Below are 21,359 nucleotides of genomic sequence, written 5' to 3'. Positions count from 1 at the left end.
TTTGTGCAGTTGATATGACATGTGAGCTTGGCGCCCACTGTCCCCGCCTCCGGACAAATCAGTCAACAGGAAGTCGGGGCCGCGGCTGCTCTCTCACTTCCTCTTGATGTTAGATTTGTCTGAAGGCGTGACAGTGACGCCAGCTGTGATTGGGCGCCAGGATCACTTGTCATAACAACCGCATGAGAGCCCCGAGCCCGTGAGTGCCGACACTGCATTTTTATCAATGCCAAACATTTAAATCAAGAAGGGGTTGTCCTAGTAGTGGGCAACTCCTTTACAATTGAGAAAAATAAAGATTTTCGGGACCCTGGTCCTGCTGCCATGGAATATAGCAGTGGATGTCACATTAGGGTCCTGTGAACTTCCATACTGGGTGCCACTTCCGATTAGTAGGTCTCACAAGACGTTATGACCATCATCTGAAGAGGCACCAAGGACGCCGGGATTTGAGTGCTAGACTAAGTTCACAGGGCTGTAGTCCGGGCGCCACAGATGATCAGTCTAGGGTACTGCAAATTTTGGCCAACGCTAGTTGCTATGTATCTCTAGCCTGAAGATGGAATCTCATTTTTGCCCAAGATGATCCCAGTGTAGCCTGCAATATGAGTAGAAATCTTACGAGACACATTCATTTCAATGATATTGGCAGCACAAGTTCACACGTAATGACCTCTGGCTCATGTTCTGAAGACAAATATAATAATTCTTAAGATAATTCTGTAGCATTTGCACCAGTGTCACTGCTAAAGAAGTATTCCTAGCTTAGACATTGCCCGATAAGTGACAGCTCCACTGTCGTGACCATCACTACAATGCAATAAGCAGTGGATCTGCGCTCTGTGGGCCATATACGCTCCCGATGGCAATACCACTTTAACCTTGATCATTTCTATCCTAAAAAAACGGGAAATGCAGAAAGGGAAATGCAGAAAGGGAAATGCAGTGCAATAACTTTACCCAATGATTCCAGCTGGGATCAGCAGGACAATGGCTCCAAACAAGAACGCGAACCCTCTCATGAAGTAGAGCGTAGCTGGGTAGACAGAATTAAAGATACTGGTGGCCAAGATGAAGGAGATGCCCTCCACACACGCAACGACGGAGAACAACGTCCCTGTGGATGAGACACAATCAGCATTATAATAAATGCACATTTCACACGTTACATACATAACACTGCATAATACTATGTGAAATGAGGACTAGAGGAGACTCGCCTTGTGAGCCAGAATGTAAAGTAACTGAAAGAGCAGAGATTACCGGGAATGAAGAACCTTTGTCCTCGGAGATTTATTACACACAGATATGTGACGCCATTATCTAGTTTCACATACCGGTAAGTGCAATCCCTGAAACTCAAAGCTCCGGTTCATTCTATCATTGGGCGTTTGTCAATGATCCTCACAGATTACAATGATATCCACCGACCTGGGAACAGCCATTATTTATTTATGTATTTTTGCTGTTAAAAATAATTTGTCGTCATGTTTTTGCCATGTAATCTGAGAGAAGCATGATATAGAAACAGAAAGCCTGATTCCAGTGATGTGTCACTTACTGGGCTGCTTGGTGCAGTTTTGATACAATCCCCGTTTTCTCTGCTGTAGATGTAGCAGAGCTCAGAATGCTGAGCTGTGTATAACTCCGCCCACAACCGCGATTGGCAGCTTCCTGTGTACACTGTACATAGTCAGCAAGCTACCAATCAGTGGTGGGGGCGGGTTTACACAAGTAAAGATGGGACTGCCTGGCATGTGACCCAGTCCAGCAGTGATAATCTCCTACTGATAAAACACTGATTGTACTGAAACTAGACCATAAGTGATAAGTCACTAGAATGAGGGTCTCGGCCCCTACATCATGCAGCCCTAAGGTTAAATAGCAAAAACCTACTGACGGAGTCACTTTAACATCCAGTAGATTTCTCCTCCTTGTAGATAAGTGCTTATGAATTGCCTGGTGGCGGCTTACCACCATCACGGTGTTATCGAATGTACATTTTAGGTTATTGGTTATGCAGATCATGTTTTGGACATCTTACATGTCTGGACAGATGACACGAGACACTAACATTACGTGTTCTTACCTTGCTCTCCCTCATCCACCAGCTTGGACAGCTTGGATCTGATAATTGGAGTTGTGGCCATGGAGAAGAATCTTAAGCCATAGCCTAGGAGATAAGCAATGAAAACCTATGGATCTGCCCATTTATACTTTGGTCATTTTCTACCTGGTTTTATGAATTCACAGAAGTCCCAATCACACAGCAAACAGTAGAAGGGCATGAAGCGCAGGATTATAAATATATGTTTTATTTTGTAACGCTGCAGCATTAATAGGGGTAATGTTGCTGGAGAGATGAAGCAGGACTCTGATTTATGGTGGCCGTGGTTCAGGCATCACAAATCAAACACAACTAGGGAAATCCTAGATCTTACTACATACACATTTATTGAGTTGGGTGGCAGCGGAATAAATGTGAATAATGTCGCCCTAGTTCACACCATCTACATTCCTGCTGCACATGATGCCCGATAATGTCAGCCGGTAGCCAGAACAGGCTGAACAGGTTGAGCCTCAATTTCAGCTCAGTCCTTTCATTATTACGAGCCGCGAGCGGAGCGAGTCAGGAAAACCACATTGTGCAGTCAGCAGCTCTCAGTACAGCTGTGCTGCCGCCATCTCCGGAATATTACAGCCGTCTGCAAATTCCCCACCAAAGGGTTTGTCAGCACATCATCCTGGGTGTCTGCACCCTGGACTGCCCCGAAATACTGAGGAGGTTCTTCTCAAAGAGGTTATCCAGACAATGGTGACAATTTGCAGATTGCTAAGGGTCCAACTGCTGGAATCCCCACCGATCCCCCAAGAATGGGGCTTTGAAATGCCTTGGCAGAATGAAGAGCCACTGCTCCATATATTGTCTATGGACTGGCAGTTATCTCCAGCGGCCCCGCAGACAATCAATGGAGTATCCCTTCCTCTCCATTCTAACCAGAGCCCTGTTTTCGGGAGGCTCCTTAGTCCGCAGTCAATCACCTATTTAGTGGATGGATAATCTTGCAGAGTTGGGACAACATCTTTGAAGGATATTTACCTCCTTTACAGGTCAATGTATGAGAATAAAGCAGGGCGCACACATTAGGCGGCTGTTGGCCGAGCGACGCTACAGTCCCTGCCATCTCTCCCATACGCAGGGGCGCTCCCGTATTCTCTAGGAGGAAGTCGCCAGCAGACATCGCTGCCTGCCGATTACCTCTGGGAGAACTAAGTAATCTGCAGTCTGAACTTGGACATACCTGATCAACGTCTTCCCCGATCATCAGTTGGCCGCCACCCTCATAGACATTAGCTTGTTGGCCGAACATCAGCTGACAATCTAATGTGTACGGGGGGGAATTAGGAGCGAGAAAGCAGAGACTTGGGGGTGAAAGCGAGTTATTAGGAGGTTAATAAATTGCTAAGAGAGAGAAAACAGAATTTGCGACTAGTGGCGTCAAAGGGTCAGAATTGGGGCTTTTACTCTGGAGAAAGCTAACAGAATTAGATTGGAATATTTACAATCATAGTAAGCAGTGTAGGGTAATAAGGGCGGGAGAATAAGGGATTACTGAGGGATTTGGGCAGAGAGGTAAATTACATTGTAAGTAAATGTAAGGGCAAGCACTCAGGACAAGAATAAATGGTATAATACTAGGCGACCAGTGCAAGTAAGCTGCTGCCGAGGCCATCGGGCCACATGTACAATGAGCATAGATTGACTCTTCTAGAAGTCATGTTGGATCACACTCTAATCGTACAGTGTTGATCATCTGTGTATAAGACATAGCAGTGATGTAGGGGGAGATGAAAGGACTTGAGGGCATAAGTCAAGTGAAATACCCAGGAAGATTACTAAAATTAAGAGTTTACTCTGGAGAATAAGTGTCTTAATTACCAAATGTAGGTGTATAATAGATCTCACGGATTGGTATTTTACACATGATTATAGGAAGCCACTGAAGACCTCACCTTCGGCACAGAAGGACCTTTCTACAGTAAGCCTACAAGAGTACTAAGGATGAGAATCTGTCCGTCCATGGACTTGTGACCGTTTCCAAATAAAGTTTTTATACATAACCTGTAAAATTAGTTATGAATTAGTTCTCATCTTGTTTTGCCCCTATATTCAGCGTATGCCCCAGGAAAGCTCCCGATGCCTGGGCTAAGCATATCCACAGGCCCCCATTAACCTGCATATCCAAATCTTGGCATATGATGGGAGAACAAAACTGATTAATATACAACTTCAGGCATATAAAACAGTAAAGTATTTAAGTAATGAATTCTGATTCTTGTAAGAAGACACATGGTACGTCACCTGTAAAGAGGAGCGGAGTAGTTGTGGCCAAAGAGAAGACCACCAGGCCTGAGATGTTTGATAAGAATCCCATTTCTGCCACCCAGCTGTCTGCCAGGCACAGCTGGAAGAGTCGTAGCCCTGCCAGGCTGCTGAGGTACGTGAGGTGCTCCGCTGCTGAGCCATAACCGATCAGGTCCGAATCCCAGCACAGCGGAAAGCTGAGCTCATAGATCACCATCAAGTCCTTGACTCCCATGTGAACAGTCACCACCAGCAGGAAAGCCAAGCAGTATAGGCAAAGCTTGCTTCTTCGGCCATTCTCTCCAGGCACAGTAAAGAGCTGAAAAATTGACTGATAATGTTTGACAGTAAACAATCGGGATGGCTTCAGGTCCTTCACAGATTCCCGGACACAAAAATAAACATAAAAGGCAGTAAAAACGTACAAGGCAAAAGCTAACCAAAAAGGGTTAATGTAGCCCTGCACTTTCCTCCAGTGTCCACCAACGATGCTGGCTATCATTCCCGCAATGCCAAGGCATGCCTCCAAGATGGCAACGCGGAAGGTCCGTGACGGTCGATCGGTCACATCTGCAATGTAGGCAAAACAGGCCGCGAGGATCATGTTAAAATCACCAGTGAGGCCGCCAATAATGCGTCCGAGCAATAAAAAACCGACATGGAGCTCCTGGTACATGACCACAAGGTAGACGACAACTTGCAAGGTCAGTCCGATGAACGGAGCGATGAGTACGGAGCGACGTCCCACCTGGTCACTCCAGGGGCCGAGGAGCATCACAGAGGACAGGCCGACAAGTAACCCGCTCAGGTTCAAGTACAGACTCCAATGCGATGTGAGGGACTCCACCTCCTACAGACAGGAAAGAGGTCAAGATGTACCAGAATTAGAGAATATTGGAGAATATGGACACAAAGGTGAAGAGCTGGCATCGGGTCTAGCACAAGAACACGACTGCAGCCTAAATTCTAGAATAATGGAAATGTAATGGTGGCAGAATGACAACAATAAGCACACAGGACAAGGACAGATGCACACACTGATCAATTACAGGAATTATCACTACAACCCGGAACTCTAATCTAAGAGAGAAGGAATTTCCCAAATAACATTGACCGGATTAACGCCCAAGTACAGTACTGGTCACCCCGAGCTTTAGTTACTCCATCTGTGTCACCATAGGCGTTCCGCAAGGGTAATCTTACTAAACGTTGAGTCTGTAGTCATCCTGACCACATAAGAATTAACACTGAGATTTATAAGAACAGAACGTTTATATCTATTACTCTGGCGCAATTTTGTCATCCACTTATGGCAATTCACACACTAGCTGAAGAGCCCGGTGTTGCCTGGGCATAGTAAATATCTGTGGTTAGTTATAGCACCTCACTTCTCTTATTTTCCCATCACGCCTCTCATTTTCCCCATCACATCTTTCATTTTCCCTCTCACACCTCTCATTTTCCCCTCACTTCTCTAATTCCCCCCTAACACTTGTCATTTCGACCTCACATCTGTCATTTTCCGATCACTCCACTATTTCCCCTCACTCCTCATCTTGCACTCACACCTTTTCATTTTCACCTCACACCTCTCATTTTCACCTCAGTATATACATGTTTGTCATCTCCCCTATATCTATAGTATACACCTGTATGTCATCTCCTGTATATAGTATATACCTGTATGTCATCTCCCCTGTATATAGTATATACCTGCTGTGTGTCATCTCCCCTGTATATAGTATATACCCATGTGTCATCTCCTCCTATATATAGTATATACCTGTATGTCATTTCCTCCTGTATATAGTATATACCTGTAGGTCATCTGCTCCTGTATATAGTATATACCTGTATGTCATTTCCTCCTGTATATAGTATATACCTGTGTGTCATCTCCTCCTGTATATAGTATATACCTGTATGTCATCTCCTCCTGTATATAGTATGTACCTGTATGTCATCTCCTCCTCTATATAGTATATACATGTGTGTCATCTCACCTGTATATAGTATATACCTGTGTGTTATCTCCCCTGTACATAGTATATATCTGTATGTCATCACCTCCTGCATTAGACCTCGTTCACACGTTATTTGCTCAGTATTTTTACCTCAGTATTTGTAAGATAAATTGGCAGCCTGATAAATCCCCAGCCAACAGGAAGCCCTCCCCCCTGGCAGTATATATTAGCTCACACATACACATAATAGACAGGTCATGTGACTGACAGCTGGCGTATTTCCTATATGGTACATTTGTTGCTCTTGTAGTTTGTCTGCTTATTAATCAGATTTTTATATTTGAAGGATAATACCAGACTTGTCTGTGTTTTAGGGTGAGTTTCGTGTGTCAAGTTGTGTGTGTTGAGTTGCATGTGGCGACGTGCATGTAGCGACGTTTGTGAGATGAGTTTTGTATGGCAACATGTGTGTAGCAACTTTTTGTGTGTCGAGTTGCATGTGACAGGTTAGTGTAGCAAGTTGTGTGCAGCAAGTTTTGCGCGTGGCGAGTTTTATGTGTGGTGCGTTTTGAGTATGTGCAAGTTTTGTGTGAGGCAACTTTTGCATGTGTTGCAACTTGTGCATGTGGCAATTTTTCCGCGGGTGCAAGTTTTGCGTGTGGCGAGTTTTCCCATGAGGTGAGTTTTGCACGTGTGGCCAGTTTTGCGTGAGCCTAGTTTTGCATGTGGCGAGTATTACGTGTGGAGAGTTTTGAGCGGCGACTTTTGTGTTTCGACTTTTATGTGGCGAGGTTGGTGTATTTGTGGTGAAATGTGTGCTGAGGGTGATATGTGTTCAAGCACGTGGTAGTGTGTGGCGCATTTTGTGTGCATGTTCATATCCCCGTGTGTGGTGAGTATCCCATGTCGGGGCCCCACCTTAGCAACTGTACAGTATATACTCTTTGGCGCCATCGCTCTTATTCTTTAAGTCCCCCTTGTTCACATCTGGCAGCTGTCAATTTGCCTCCAAAACATTTCCTTTCACTTTTTCCCTATTATGTAGATAGGGGCAAAATTGTTTGATGAATTGGAAAGCGTGGGGTTAAAATTTCGCCTCACAACATAGCCTATGACGCTCTCGGGGTCCAGACGTGTGACTGTGCAAAATTTTGTGGCTGCAGCTGCGACGGTTCAGATGCCAATCCCGGACACATTCAGTATGTGTATGTATGTATGTATGTGTATATGTATATATATATATATATATATATATATATATATATATATATATATATATATATATATATATATATATATATATATATATATATATATATATATATATATATATATATATATATATATATATATATATATATATATACACACACACACACACACAGTGGGGCAAAAAAGTATTTAGTCAGTCAGCAATAGTGCAAGTTCCACCACTTAAAAAGATGAGAGGCGTCTGTCATTTACATCATAGGTAGACCTCAACTATGGGAGACAAACTGAGAAAAAAAAATCCAGAAAATCACATTGTCTGTTTTTTTAACATTTTATTTGCATATTATGGTGGAAAATAAGTATTTGGTCAGAAACAAAATTTCATCTCAATACTTTGTAATATATCCTTTGTTGGCAATGACAGAGGTCAAACGTTTTCTATAAGTCTTCACAAGGTTGCCACACACTGTTGTTGGTATGTTGGCCCATTCCTCCATGCAGATCTCCTCTAGAGCAGTGATGTTTTTGGCTTTTCGCTTGGCAACACGGACTTTCAACTCCCTCCAAAGGTTTTCTATAGGGTTGAGATCTGGAGACTGGCTAGGCCACTCCAGGACCTTGAAATGCTTCTTACGAAGCCACTCCTTTGTTGCCCTGGCGGTGTGCTTTGGATCATTGTCATGTTGAAAGACCCAGCCACGTTTCATCTTCAATGCCCTTGCTGATGGAAGGAGGTTTGCACTCAAAATCTCACGATACATGGCCCCATTCATTCTTTCATGTACCCGGATCAGTCGTCCTGGCCCCTTTGCAGAGAAACAGCCCCAAAGCATGATGTTTCCACCACCATGCTTTACAGTAGGTATGGTATTTGATGGATGCAACTCAGTATTCTTTTTCCTCCAAACACGACATGTTGTGTTTCTACCAAACAGTTCCAGTTTGGTTTCATCAGACCATAGGACATTCTCCCAAAACTCCTCTGGATCATCCAAATGCTCTCTAGCAAACTTCAGACGGCCCCGGACATGTACTGGCTTAATTAGTGGGAAACGTCTGGCACTGCAGGATCTGAGTCCATGGTGGCGTAGTGTGTTACTTATGGTAGGCCTTGTTACATTGGTCCCAGCTCTCTGCAGTTCATTCACTAGGTCCCCCCGCATGGTTCTGGGATTTTTGCTCACCGTTCTTGTGATCATTCTGACCCCACGGGGTGGGATTTTGCGTGGAGCCCCAGATCGAGGGAGATTATCAGTGGTCTTGTATGTCTTCCATTTTCTAATTATTGCTCCCACTGTTGATTTCTTCACTCCAAGCTGGTTGGCTATTGCAGATTCTGTCTTCCCAGCCTGGTGCAGGGCTACAATTTTGTTTCTGGTGTCCTTTGACAGCTCTTTGGTCTTCACCATAGTGGAGTTTGGAGTCAGACTGTTTGAGGGTGTGCACAGGTGTCTTTTTATACTGATAACAAGTTTAAACAGGTGCCATTACTACAGGTAATGAGTGGAGGAAAGAGGAGACTCTTAAAGAAGAAGTTACAGGTCTGGGAGAGCCAGAAATCTTGATTGTTTGTTTCTGACCAAATACTTATTTTCCACCATAATATGCAAATAAAATGATAAAAAAACAGACAATGTGATTTTCTGGATTTTTTTTTCTCAGTTTGTCTCCCATAGTTGAGGTCTACCTATGATGTAAATTACAGACGCCTCTCATCTTTTTAAGTGGTGGAACTTGCACTATTGCAGACTGACTAAATACTTTTTTGCCCCACTGTGTGTATATATATATATATATATATATATATATATATATATATATATATATATATATATATATATATATATATATATATATATATATATATATATATATATATATATATATATATATATATATATATATATATATATATATTAGAACAGTTACAAAAAAAAAAGAAAAAAATCAGCAGAGGGGTTTTCTGCAGCAAGTAAACATGTTATGGAAATCCCAATCACTGGTATGGAATGCAAAATGTAAGTGGACTTTATGCAGATATTAGGTTGTAGACTGACTGACCCCAACGGCTAGTGCTCATGGGCGGATTTTCAGTCCGATCCGACAAAATATTGGACCAATATTAGTCTATGGGGCCGTTCACATGTCCGACTGTTTGCTGACACAGCAAGGTTCAAGAGAGAGAAGAATAAAAGTACATGATTCGGAACCAATATTTGGATCGTGCTCGGCCACGCAAGCCAATGAGTCTGTGGAAAACATCAGACTGCACTCGGATAACATCCGAGTGCATCCGATTTGGACAGACTGAATGTAGAAGGAGAATTTTTTTTCTCCATGTTCTCATCGGATCACACTCTGATCGGAGTTTGATCAGAGTGCGATTTGAATAATTGACCGGATTCTCTCGTATGAGAGAACATACGCTCGTGTTACCATAGCCTAAGGCTATGTTCCCATGAAATGGATTTACCGCAGACCTTCTACAGTGAAAGTCCCACAGTGATATCCGATGCCGACGGTGCGTGGGAGCCGCTCAGTTCACCCTATATAATGCATAAGCTCTCACTGACATCCACAGCACTCGGCAGTTTATGCCTCGGATACACTGCGCAGCTTGTGCAGGAGTTTTCTTATAATCCCATGTGCTCTGCCAGAATGGACAGTGCAGCAGTTTCCGTAATGGGTGGTAAAAAACCCAATGCATTTTTGCTATATGGTAAAGTAGTCTTAGGCGGACACCAATTCTTACACTTAATCACATAAACTGTGAATAGATACACATACATACATACATACATACACACACACACACAGTATATTTCTTTACACACTTAATACAACATTTTACAAGTTTCTCATTTTATAATTAATAAAGGAATTAGCAGCCCAGTACTGTAAGACATTAAAAAGTGCCATCTTGGATTTTAAAGTGCAGAAAAAAAAACCCAATAACCATTACTACCAAAATCTGCTAGAGTTATTCCAGGAACGTCAGTCACATGACAGCTGCAGCCAATCACCGATGCCATGCATGCCAACCTCGATACCAAGAACAGTGGTCATGCGAATTACACACGTGATGTTATCACTACAGGACTGGCATGGAGCTCCGGAGCAGCAACACTGGAGCCACAATATATTTAGTAGGCAAGTAATGGTTATTTGGTTTTTTACCAGTTCCACTAAACCTTAACATTCCAAGAGTCCACCTCCAAGTCTGAAGCATGTACATTTTATCAGTGCTGGCCATGGCTAAGGTTACCTTAGGGCAGAACAGATATTCGTCTTCCTTATTTAGCACATTACAAGCTCCCATCAGCATTTTCAGATGCCACGGTGAATCACAGGATCACTTGATGAAACCCCAGTGTCTGGGGCACAGGGCAGTGGTAAGGACATAACTAACTACACAAAAGTAAATCATTTAGACTAAATTTGTAAATTCCCCAGATCACAGTGTATGACAGACAAGCTAATTTACCTATTGCTTGATATTCACTACTAGAGCCAATCACACACCTGGCAACGCAAGATACCCACTGCATCCTTGTAGCCACGGGTGGACCCCACTAGTATGATTCTCTGTACAGTATATATGTATATAGTGACCATTAGACCGATAAGCCAGGAAAAGCTGAAAGTCCCATGATGGGCCGCCGACAGGGGCATCAGGCACCAATAGGACTAGATTCTAAAAAAAAAAAAAAATTAAAAAAAATGCTGCAAACCCAAAAATACTGCTAAATGGAATCCAAATTGGTTTATTAAAAGCCAAAGCATTAACCCATATTAACATCATCATACCAATATCCAGCCCACCACCTGTACTAATGACATGGACCGAAAATAACTCCTATACCAGCTGGTTAGCCCCCTTAGATGCCACTAATACAAATATAACTTTGGATTATAAGTGGTTATACAGAGCTCATTAGTATGCTCATCGATGTCCATTATGGGCCCACAAGAAGCTCCTGGTCCGTCATGTACAATTGGGACCCGAGAAGCTGCCTGACAATGTAATGATAATGAGAAAGAGCTGTAGAATAAGGCCCCTTAGTGACCACTGTACGAAAGGGGCATCATTCTTGTGTCTTCCACCATGGAGGCCATTGTGGAGTGGATGAGGGGCGAGCGGATGAGGGGCGAGCGGATGAGGGGCGAGCGGATGAGGGGCGAGCGGATGAGGGGCGAGCGGATGGCACATCGTTGCTGCAGCCAAGCAATCAAGACCATTGGGGGACACAGACGTGGAAGGGATGTTAAAGGCGAGTAAAGGTTCTACTGTGGCCTTTGTCAGAATGTTTTCGGATCTAGGAAATCCCTTTAAGCAAAACATTTTCACTTTGATAGTAAGTAGAACATTTAACACTGTAATAAATGGGCGACTCTCGCTGGGTTTTCGGTAATAAATCCACATAAATTATCCAATTATAAAAGTCATGAAAAAAATACACCGACATAGGCAATTTACATACTTTATTACTGTACAGACTTCCAGCCCCGGAGTGCAGGCATCTGGCACAACCCTATGAGTGGTCCTTCCTCCTAGTGTCTATCCTGCAGGGCAGAAGCCAGGATTGTTGGTTTTCCTTTATGAGGAAACCTATGGGCTCCTGGACATTTTCCCTATTAATTTCCCTTATTACACTCAGATTTTTGCAACAAATCTACCAGGTGTAAATTCACCCAACATGAGACCATATTAAAGGGAACCTGTCACCCCCAAAATTGAAGAGGAGCTAAGCTCACCGGCATCAGGGGCTTATCTACAGCATTCTGTAATGCTGTAGATAAGCCCCCGATGTATCCTGAAAGACGAGAAAAAGAGGTTAGATTATACTCACCTGGGCGGGCGGTCCCGCTGTTGGTCCGGTCCGGGGTCTGCCATCTTCTTACGATGACGTCCTCTTCTTGTCTTCACGCTGCGGCTCCGGCGCAGGCGTACTTTATCTTCACACTATTGAGGGCAGAGCAAAGTACTGCAGTGCGCAGGTGTCGGGCCTCTCTGACCTTTCCTGGCGCCTGCTCACTACAGTACTTTGCTCTGCCCTCAACAGTGTGAAGATAAAGTACGCCTGCGCCGGAGCTGCAGCATGAATACAAGAAGAGGACGTCATCGTAAGAAGATGGGAGGCGCCAGACCGGACCGCCCCTGGGTGAGTATAATCTAACCTCTTTTTCTCATCTTTCAGGATACATCGGGGGCTTATCTACCGCATTACAGAATGCTGTAGATAAGCCCCTCATGCTGGTGGGCTTAGCTCACCTTCCATTTTGGGGGTGGCAGGTTCCCTTTAAAGGGGCTGTCCGGTCTAGAATGAAACGTTTGCTGTCACTCTGTGTGACTGCAGGCTTGTGAATCCTCACAGCGCACGTACTGCGAGGATTCGCCGGTGACCGTGCTGGGAATGGCAGTCAAGTATACAACATGCATTCCCATGGGTAGAACCTATCTGTGGGCGTCATTCCGATTCATACACTTGCATTGAGCGAGGCTGTGCCCACCCAGTCGTCGGCACGTGACCATATATATGCAAATCATATAATTGCGGTCATGCACCCTGAATCCTGGCAGTGACTGCAGACTTGTACCTTAAGGCCGGACAACCCCTTTAACATTGTGGACAGGAGAAGCTTTGTCATTTACATTTTCATATGTAAAAATCACTGATGGTAAAAATCAGACACAAGGACCAAACTCTGATGAAGCTCGGACCGTTTTCTGTGTCCATGAGAAATCCGTGATGTGTGAATGAGGCCAATGGTCTGCAGATGGCAATATAGGGATGAGCGGCGGTCACTGCCTGGTTGTGGTGAGGATTGAGACATTTGTCATTTAAAATCCACACTGCCTGCAATATAACGGCTGATTACCGGACAAAGTACACTGCGCTGCTCGATGTGCGGCTGTGGATGAAATGCATTGGGCCCTAGATGTGACCCAGCCGTTATGTCAGGGACACCACTATGGAGGAAGAGCAGCTGCTGGTAATGTGCTCAGAAATTTACTGAACCTGAAACTTTCCATAACGAGGTCCGGGCATGAAGTAATATTTTAGATCGGTGATGAATGGATCCATAATAGATCACTCACGGATCGCTATCGCCCCAAACTGTACCATTTTATATAGATCCTGCAAGAATATGTGAAAGGGAAATCGATGAGAACGTTCTAATGCATCAAGTATCAGGAAGGCGTTCTCCAGCAGAAACCATAGGGATCAATGGGGAACACAACCCTGCAGGATCCATGTGCAGGGTCCCAGGAATGACAGATGTGCGGTAGATAGGATAGATTTTTCAGAAGAAAGCTGTGATCTGGACAGCGGGGGGAGTCGCGGTAATCAGATTACGTCTCGTAGGAAGGGTCCCCGCTCCTCATGTGCCAGTGTGTTACCCTGCATGGTGCCTTCATTTATAGATTTGTGTTTTATGTACAACACCATGGAAGTTAATGGCCCTACATATGTAATTCCACCGCAACGCCCCTGGCTCAGTGCACGGGCTGCAGACACTGCCAACCATCCGGACAGTGGTGAGGGAGGGCACAATGCATGTCGGGGGATGTACAGAAAGGGGCTTTTATTTTCATTTCCGCTAGAATTAAGAAGAGACTGTTCAGAAAACCCCTTGTATTACTTGTGTACTTTAGACCTTCCTAATGAATAACAACAGACAGAGCAGCAAAGGGGGGAGGATAAAAAAAAAGTATGGATCTAATGACTCAGAATACAGCGGGCGACCCAATAAAATAAACGGGCTCGGGCCCATACAGGGGGTCTTGGTCAGAAGATGCCCCATCTATGATCAGTAATGGGTACAGGACTGATCTACGCCGGATCACAGCATTACGTTACCATTCCACTGCCATCACGTGTGACTACAGGATGCTGACTAATGTATTCAGTCATCTCAAGACGATTCATTAGTATATATTATTTCTATAGGCGCGAATCAATACTGATGGCGTCAGGCTGCTCTTAGGATGCTTTTCTGGAACAATTTTTAGAACTTATAAAAAGGATCCATCTAGAGTGCGAATCTGAAACACTTCTTCAGGTCGGGGTGTAGTCCCTGTAAATATCATACCTGTAGCATAGATTTTACTGGTTTACTCAGAAAAAAAACAAAAAAATATATTTAATATGCAAATGAGGGGTCTTCGGTGCAATGTTACAGCTCCACAATTTGCACACCGAGTACTTTGCTATATCCTGCCTGACAGCATTGAGATGAGCACGGCCACGCGCACAGTGTTATTACCGGCTCTCATCACTGGCTCCTGTCTGCAGCACAGTACAGAGCGACAGCTGCAGACAGGAGCCAGTGATGAGAGCCGGTAATGACACTAGGTAAGCGCAGCTGCAGACAGGAGCCAGTGATGAGAGCCAGTAATGACACCAAGTAAGCACAGCTGCAGACAGGAGCCAGTGATGAGAGCCGGTAATGACACTAGGTAAGCGCAGCTGCAGACAGGAGCCGGTGATGAGAGCCAGTAATGACACTAGGTAAGCGCAGCTACAGACAGGAGCCAGTGATGAGAGCCAGTAATGACAATAGGTAAGCGCAGCTGCAGACAGGAGCTGGTGATGAGAGCCAGTAATGACACTAGGTAAGCGCAGCTGCAGACAGGAGCCGGTGATGAGAGCCGGTAATGACACTAGGTAAGCGCAGCTGCAGACAGGAGCCAGTGATGAGAGCCGGTAATGACAATAGGTAAGCGCAGCTGCAGACAGGAGCTGGTGATGAGAGCCAGTAATGACACTAGGTAAGCGCAGCTGCAGACAGGAGCTGGTGATGAGAGCCAGTAATGACACTAGGTAAGCGCAGCTGCAGACAGGAGCCGGTGATGAGAGCCGGTAATGACACTAGGTAAGCGCAGCTGCAGACAGGAGCCGGTGATGAGAGCCGGTAATGACACTAGGTAAGCGCAGCTGCGGACTGGAGCCGGTGATGAGAGCCAGTAATGACACTAGGTAAGCGCAGCTGCAGACAGGAGCCGGTGATGAGAGCCGGTAATGACACTAAGTAAGCGCAGCTGCAGACAGGAGCCGGTGATGAGAGCCGGTAATGACATTATATAAGCGCAGCTGCAGAGAGGAGCCCGGTGATGAGAGCTGGTAATGACACTATATAAGCACAGCTGCAGAGAGGAGCCGGTGATGAGAGCTGGTAATGACACTAGGTAAGCGCAGCTGCAGACAGGAGCCGGTGAGGAGAGCCAGTAATGACACTATGTAAGCGCAGCTGCAGAGAGGAGCTGGTGATGAGAGCTGGTAATGACACTATGTAAGCGCAGCTGCAGAGAGGAGTCGGTGATGAGAGCTGGTAATGACACTAGGTAAGCGCAGCTGCAGACAGGAGCCGGTGAGGAGAGCCAGTAATGACACTATGTAAGCGCAGCTGCAGAGAGGAGCTGGTGATGAGAGCTGGTAATGACACTAGGTAAGCGCAGCTGCAGACAGGAGCCGGTGAGGAGAGCCAGTAATGACACTATGTAAGCGCAGCTGCAGAGAGGAGCTGGTGATGAGAGCTGGTAATGACACTAGGTAAGCGCAGCTGCAGACAGGAGCCGGTGAGGAGAGCCAGTAATGACACTATGTAAGCGCAGCTGCAGAGAGGAGCTGGTGATGAGAGCTGGTAATGACACTAGGTAAGCGCAGCTGCAGACAGGAGCCGGTGAGGAGAGCCAGTAATGACACTAGGTAAGCGCAGCTGCAGACAGGAGCCAGTGAGGAGAGCCAGTAATGACACTATGTAAGCGCAGCTGAGGACAGGAGCCGGTGATGAGAGCCGGTAATGACACTAAGCGCAGCTGAGGACAGGAGCCGGTGATGAGAGCCGCTAATGACACTACGTAACCACAGCTACAGAGTTGTCGCTTGTCACATCTTGTATGCCATCGTAGAATGAATGAAGAGAGGCACTCACCAGTTCTGCGGTTAAAAATTATTTAATCCAGGGAGCAACACAATCAGAGCGGTAAGCACCTAACCACAGAACATGGCGAGTGCGGCTTCGCATTCATTCTATGATGGCATACTGCATTATCTAACGCGATCACCACCAATACTTCTTTCACATGGCATATGACTCGATATAAGAGGGCAATTCACATAACTACAGGTTGGGTCTGGTGCCTGAACAGCTTCAGCTAATTCATATTTATTGCTTGTCATATCTAGATTGACAGAACTGAAGTCAATCTGGATAGACAGCTCTCAAGGGAGCACTGCCTGATCTCTGCAGCCACGAGTCAGCGCATGTTCAGTGACTACCGCTGATGTCACTTAGGCTGCGCTGACTTCCCGCATGACGTGGTGAACTTGACAGCGTAGGAAAATGTTCAGAAACTTTCCCACACTACAGAGTTCATGTCTGGTCAGGCGGGGAGTCTGCGCAGGCAGCAATGGTTTACAGCCCAGACAATCGCATCAGCACCGCTCCGGGTTGTAAACTAATTAACCCCTTGAGATGGATTTACAGCGTGGGACTCGACTGTACGGCGGACAGGTATGGGATATTGTTGCTTTTTTATCTTTGAATTTTTTTTTTTTTTTTTACAGAAGAACGAGGGGTTCGCTTGGATTGAGCGTGCAATAAAGATGTTAAACCAGTGTTTTTCATTATTTCAATAAAATAATTCTTAATGTGTGTTTATTTTTAACCCTTTCATACTATTGTATTAATAATGGATATGTGCCTTATTGACACCTCTCCATTATTAACCAGGCTTAATGTCACCTTACAATAGCAAGGTGACATTAATCCCTTATTACCCCATATGCCACTGCCACAGGGCAGTGGGAAGAGAGAGGCCAAGTGCCAGAATAGGCGCAATAACCATGGGCCCTCTCTAGGCTATTAATATCTGCCAAAATTTTACACACACAACTAACATTATTAGTGAGGGATAGATATATATATATATATATATATATATATATATATATATATACTAACATGTCGGTGTGATTTTTAACATGTCGGTGTGAATTGAAGGCTTTTCTAAAGGACACTGATGAGTAAAAATTGGACACCACTCGCATGGTAGGAATGCTGTGCGATTTTTTTCTAGCACACTGACTTGCATTGGCGAGTCTCGTCCGAGAATTGTAGCAATATGCAGCATGCTGCGATTTTTTTCTCAGTCCGATTTTGGCTGAGAAAAAAAAACTCACAAATGAGATGTCACCTATTGAATAACATTGGTCCGAGTGCAATCTGATTTTTTTTTTATCGGATTGCACTATTCCGTTTCTCGCACAAATGAGTATGAGCCCTAAGGGTGAGTGTGACATGAAAAAATGTATCACACGGTGTAAGCGACGATTTCTTTAAAATGTAAGTGTATGTAAAAATCTGGGCTGACACTCAGTTACTTTGGTCCGTGTGACACCCCTTCTGCGCGGACAGCATGCACACCGACAATACACTCGACTGAAGGAGCGAAATCACACAACTGTGTGCTGGATCGGATTTTTTTCCGCTTGTGATCTGTGCATTTATCGCTCATCTCGTATGCGGAAAAAAAAAAAAAAAAAGACAATGGAGGTTTCCCAAGCTTCTGGGGGAGGAAAGCTCAGTTTGTTATTTTAAACCTGTACAAGCCTTAACAGTTAAGAGTTTTCTTGGAAAGCCACAAACGTGACATCATCTGGATTGTGAAATGAAGAGGAACGAAAACAAGAACACACACGCGTCTAAACAGAAACCAGAGATGGTTTCATGGAGCTGCGATGATGGTAAAGGGGTCCGGGCAGCACGTTCTGCCTAATGGGGGGCAGACAGGACCCGGCCTCCGTCCAGCATTACACCAGTGTCATCCCCGCCACATGGTACACAATGATGGAGGAACTGCAGATACAGCTACCGGGCCCCTCCAGGTGGTGTCCCACGTAGATCAGCACCACATTGCTCACAAAAGCAAGCCATTTTTTAAATCACATTTAAAGGGGTTTTCCACACACACACACACAAAAAAAAAAAAAAAAACCTCAAATGACTGGATATTTGTAACATAAAATCAGAGAGCCTCCCCTCCTCCAGCACTGCTCCGGCCCCTGCGTTGTTGCTGCAGCTGGGATTTCATGACTACAGTGCACATCACCGCTGCAGTCAATCACTAAGCTGCTGAAGCAGATAACACAAGTCACCAAACGCAGTGATTGCCTGCAGCGGTGATGTGTACTGTAATCACGTCACCTTTACAGCCAAAGCACAAAAACCAGAGGAGCGGGATCTGGGGCAGGACTGCGAGAGGGAAAGTATTACTTTTTATTTTCCAATATATATCCAGTTGTTTGAGGAGCACTTTTTTTTGTATGTGGAAAATCCCTTTAGAGTAAAATCATCCGACAACAATGTGTATGGCGGCCCCTGACAGCTGATGTCAGCAGTGTGATGGTTATGGCCACCAACGCTGTCTGACCGCAACAAACTCCACTCTCCCTAGTGAAAAGACAGGAACGCTCAGCTGGGCCGAATGTTCATGTGTATAGGGGAGTCATGAGAGATGGCGGACGAGTGTATGGCTACCCCCATGCTGTAGGGCTATCCCCATGCCGTACGGCTACTGTATGGCTACCCCATGCTGTACGGCTACTGTATGGCTACCCCATGCTGTACGGCTACTGTATGGCTACCCCATGCTGTACGGCTACTGTACGGCTACCCCATGCTGTACGGCTACTGTATGGCTACGCTACCCCATGCTGTACGGCTACCCCATGCTGTACGGCTACTGTATGGCTACCCCATGCTGTACGGCTACTGTATGGCTACCCCATGCTGTACGGCTACTGTATGGCTACCCCATGCTGTACGGCTACTGTATGGCTACGCTACCCCATGCTGTACGGCTACTGTATGGCTACCCCATGCTGTACGGCTACTGTATGGCTATCCTATGCTGTACGGCTACTGTATGGCTATCCTATGCTGTATGGCTACCCCGCTGCTGTATGTATATGGACAGGTTTAGGGCCCTGCGCCCCAACCGAGGCCCTTCACCCCTGACAGACCCTGCACCCCGGCCCACGGGTATTCTGAGAGGTTTAACACGCTGTCACCAATAGTTTGTGACACAGTCTATATCCTCAGGACATGCGCTCTGCTCATCCGCTGCCATCTACACTCAGTGCCCACTGCGCCCTGGCATCACCCCCAGTACAGGGTCTCCGCTGTGATCACTATCCTGCACATCAAACGCATCAAAATTTGTGCAAAACTTAACAACCAATCAGATTGCAGCTCTCACTTCTCAGAAGTCTAATGGGGGATAAAAGCAGACATTTGATTGGTGGCTTCTTCTGCCCTTCCCTACGCACATTATATGGCAGTCTCTGTGTCCGGCGTGATGTATATACGGGGGCAGGCTCACCTTCTCCAGCGGGTTGCTGCTGTTCGTGCAGCCCTCGATCTTGCTCCCATTGTAGCCGATGTCAGCGCTCAGCCGCTCCCACAGATACTGAGTAGTGAGCGGGCCCTGGAGCGCCATAGAAAACATGGCCAAGAACAGCACCGGCTCCACCGTCACCCGGCCCGTATAGCAGCGCCGGAGCCTCGGCTTATCGCGCCTGTCAGCGCCCATATCCGGGCACACAACGTCGGGCAAGTCGTTGTCAGACATAGCGCTGAGGACAATACATCCGGAAACAATCGCTCCGCACTGCGGCCGAGCCGGGACTGAGGCAGTTAGGGATAGCTCCGCCCAGATAGGAGGAGACCCCGCCCAGAACTGGGAGATACCCCGCCTACAGATAGAGATGACCCCGCCTACAGATAGAGATGACCCCGCCCAGAGCTGGAGGTACGGAGCCTACAGCTGGAGATGACCCCGCCCAGTACTGGAGATACCACGCCCACAGCTGGAGATGACCCCGCCCTGTACTGGAGATACCACGCCCATAGCTGGAGATGACCGCGCCCAGAGCTGGATGGTTCCCGCCCAGAGCTCGCCCCATGTCCTGCCCCAGTTCCCAGCCGTCCGCTGCGCTCATCGTTATGATCGTTGTCTCCCGTCATCATTCGGACACCTCATCCGCTGTCAGTGTAAGCGCCGCTCTACTTCCCAGCAGTGGATCAGGCACATTCCAGTACTATGAATGCTCTCTGTTGCTCCCTGTTAGCAGCCATTTTCAAGCAAGGCCAATGGAAGGTTTATAAATCCCAATAAAAATTCAAGGGATTTTCAGAGGCGTGCGTAGAAATCATGCCCCTCTCAGCCTAAAAAAATATGCGATGGGGTCACAAAACAACATGCCCCACAGCTTTGCAGCCCTTACAAAGTATTTTTCCTTCCATTAAAGCCCCTAATTCCCCTCTTATTGCATCCATGAAGTAGGGTGCAAACAAAAGTGCCCCACAAACAGTGAGATCCCCCCATAGTGAACTCCACACACTCAATGTGATGTCCATACTGTGCCCCCCCAACTGTGACCCTAATACACAGTATTACAGACCCCATGTATCCCTCCAAACAACATAACGGTCCCCACCCAGCCGTTCAAACAGCATAATGGCCCCCAAACAGGTTAATGGCCTCCACACAGCATAATGGTCTCCATATAACCCTGCAAACAGTAAAACGGCCCTCACATAAACCTGCAAACAGTATAATGGCTCCTACATAGCCCTGAAAAATGTATAATGGCCCACAAACAGGATAATGCCCCCCACACAGCCGTCCAAACAGCATAATGGCCTCCACACATCCCTTCAAACAGTATAATGGCCCCCACACAGCCGTCCAAACAGCATAATCGCCTCCACACAACCCTCCAAACAGCATAATGGCCCCCACATAACCC

At 45.9% G+C, this 21,359-nt stretch overlaps 1 protein-coding gene across 1 annotated transcript in view; it reads right to left on the bottom strand.

Annotated features, from left to right (window-relative positions):
* SLC46A1 (solute carrier family 46 member 1) overlaps positions 1-20,250 on the bottom strand; it is a 30,932-nt gene extending 10,682 nt beyond the window's left edge. The window contains exons 1-4 of the mRNA XM_069761240.1: positions 19,931-20,250; positions 4,364-5,216; positions 2,090-2,173; positions 961-1,117 (exon numbers count right to left, since the gene is read on the bottom strand). Coding sequence (XP_069617341.1) covers positions 961-1,117; positions 2,090-2,173; positions 4,364-5,216; positions 19,931-20,179 — 1,343 coding nt within the window. The 5' untranslated portion in view covers positions 20,180-20,250. The remainder of the gene's footprint in view (positions 1-960; positions 1,118-2,089; positions 2,174-4,363; positions 5,217-19,930) is intronic.
* Between the last annotated feature and the right edge of the window lie 1,109 nt (positions 20,251-21,359).

This window comes from Ranitomeya imitator, chromosome 3 (assembly GCF_032444005.1).
Source record: "Ranitomeya imitator isolate aRanImi1 chromosome 3, aRanImi1.pri, whole genome shotgun sequence".
NCBI classification, from domain to species: domain Eukaryota; kingdom Metazoa; phylum Chordata; class Amphibia; order Anura; family Dendrobatidae; genus Ranitomeya; species Ranitomeya imitator.
This window is presented reverse-complemented; position numbering and strand designations above follow the sequence as displayed.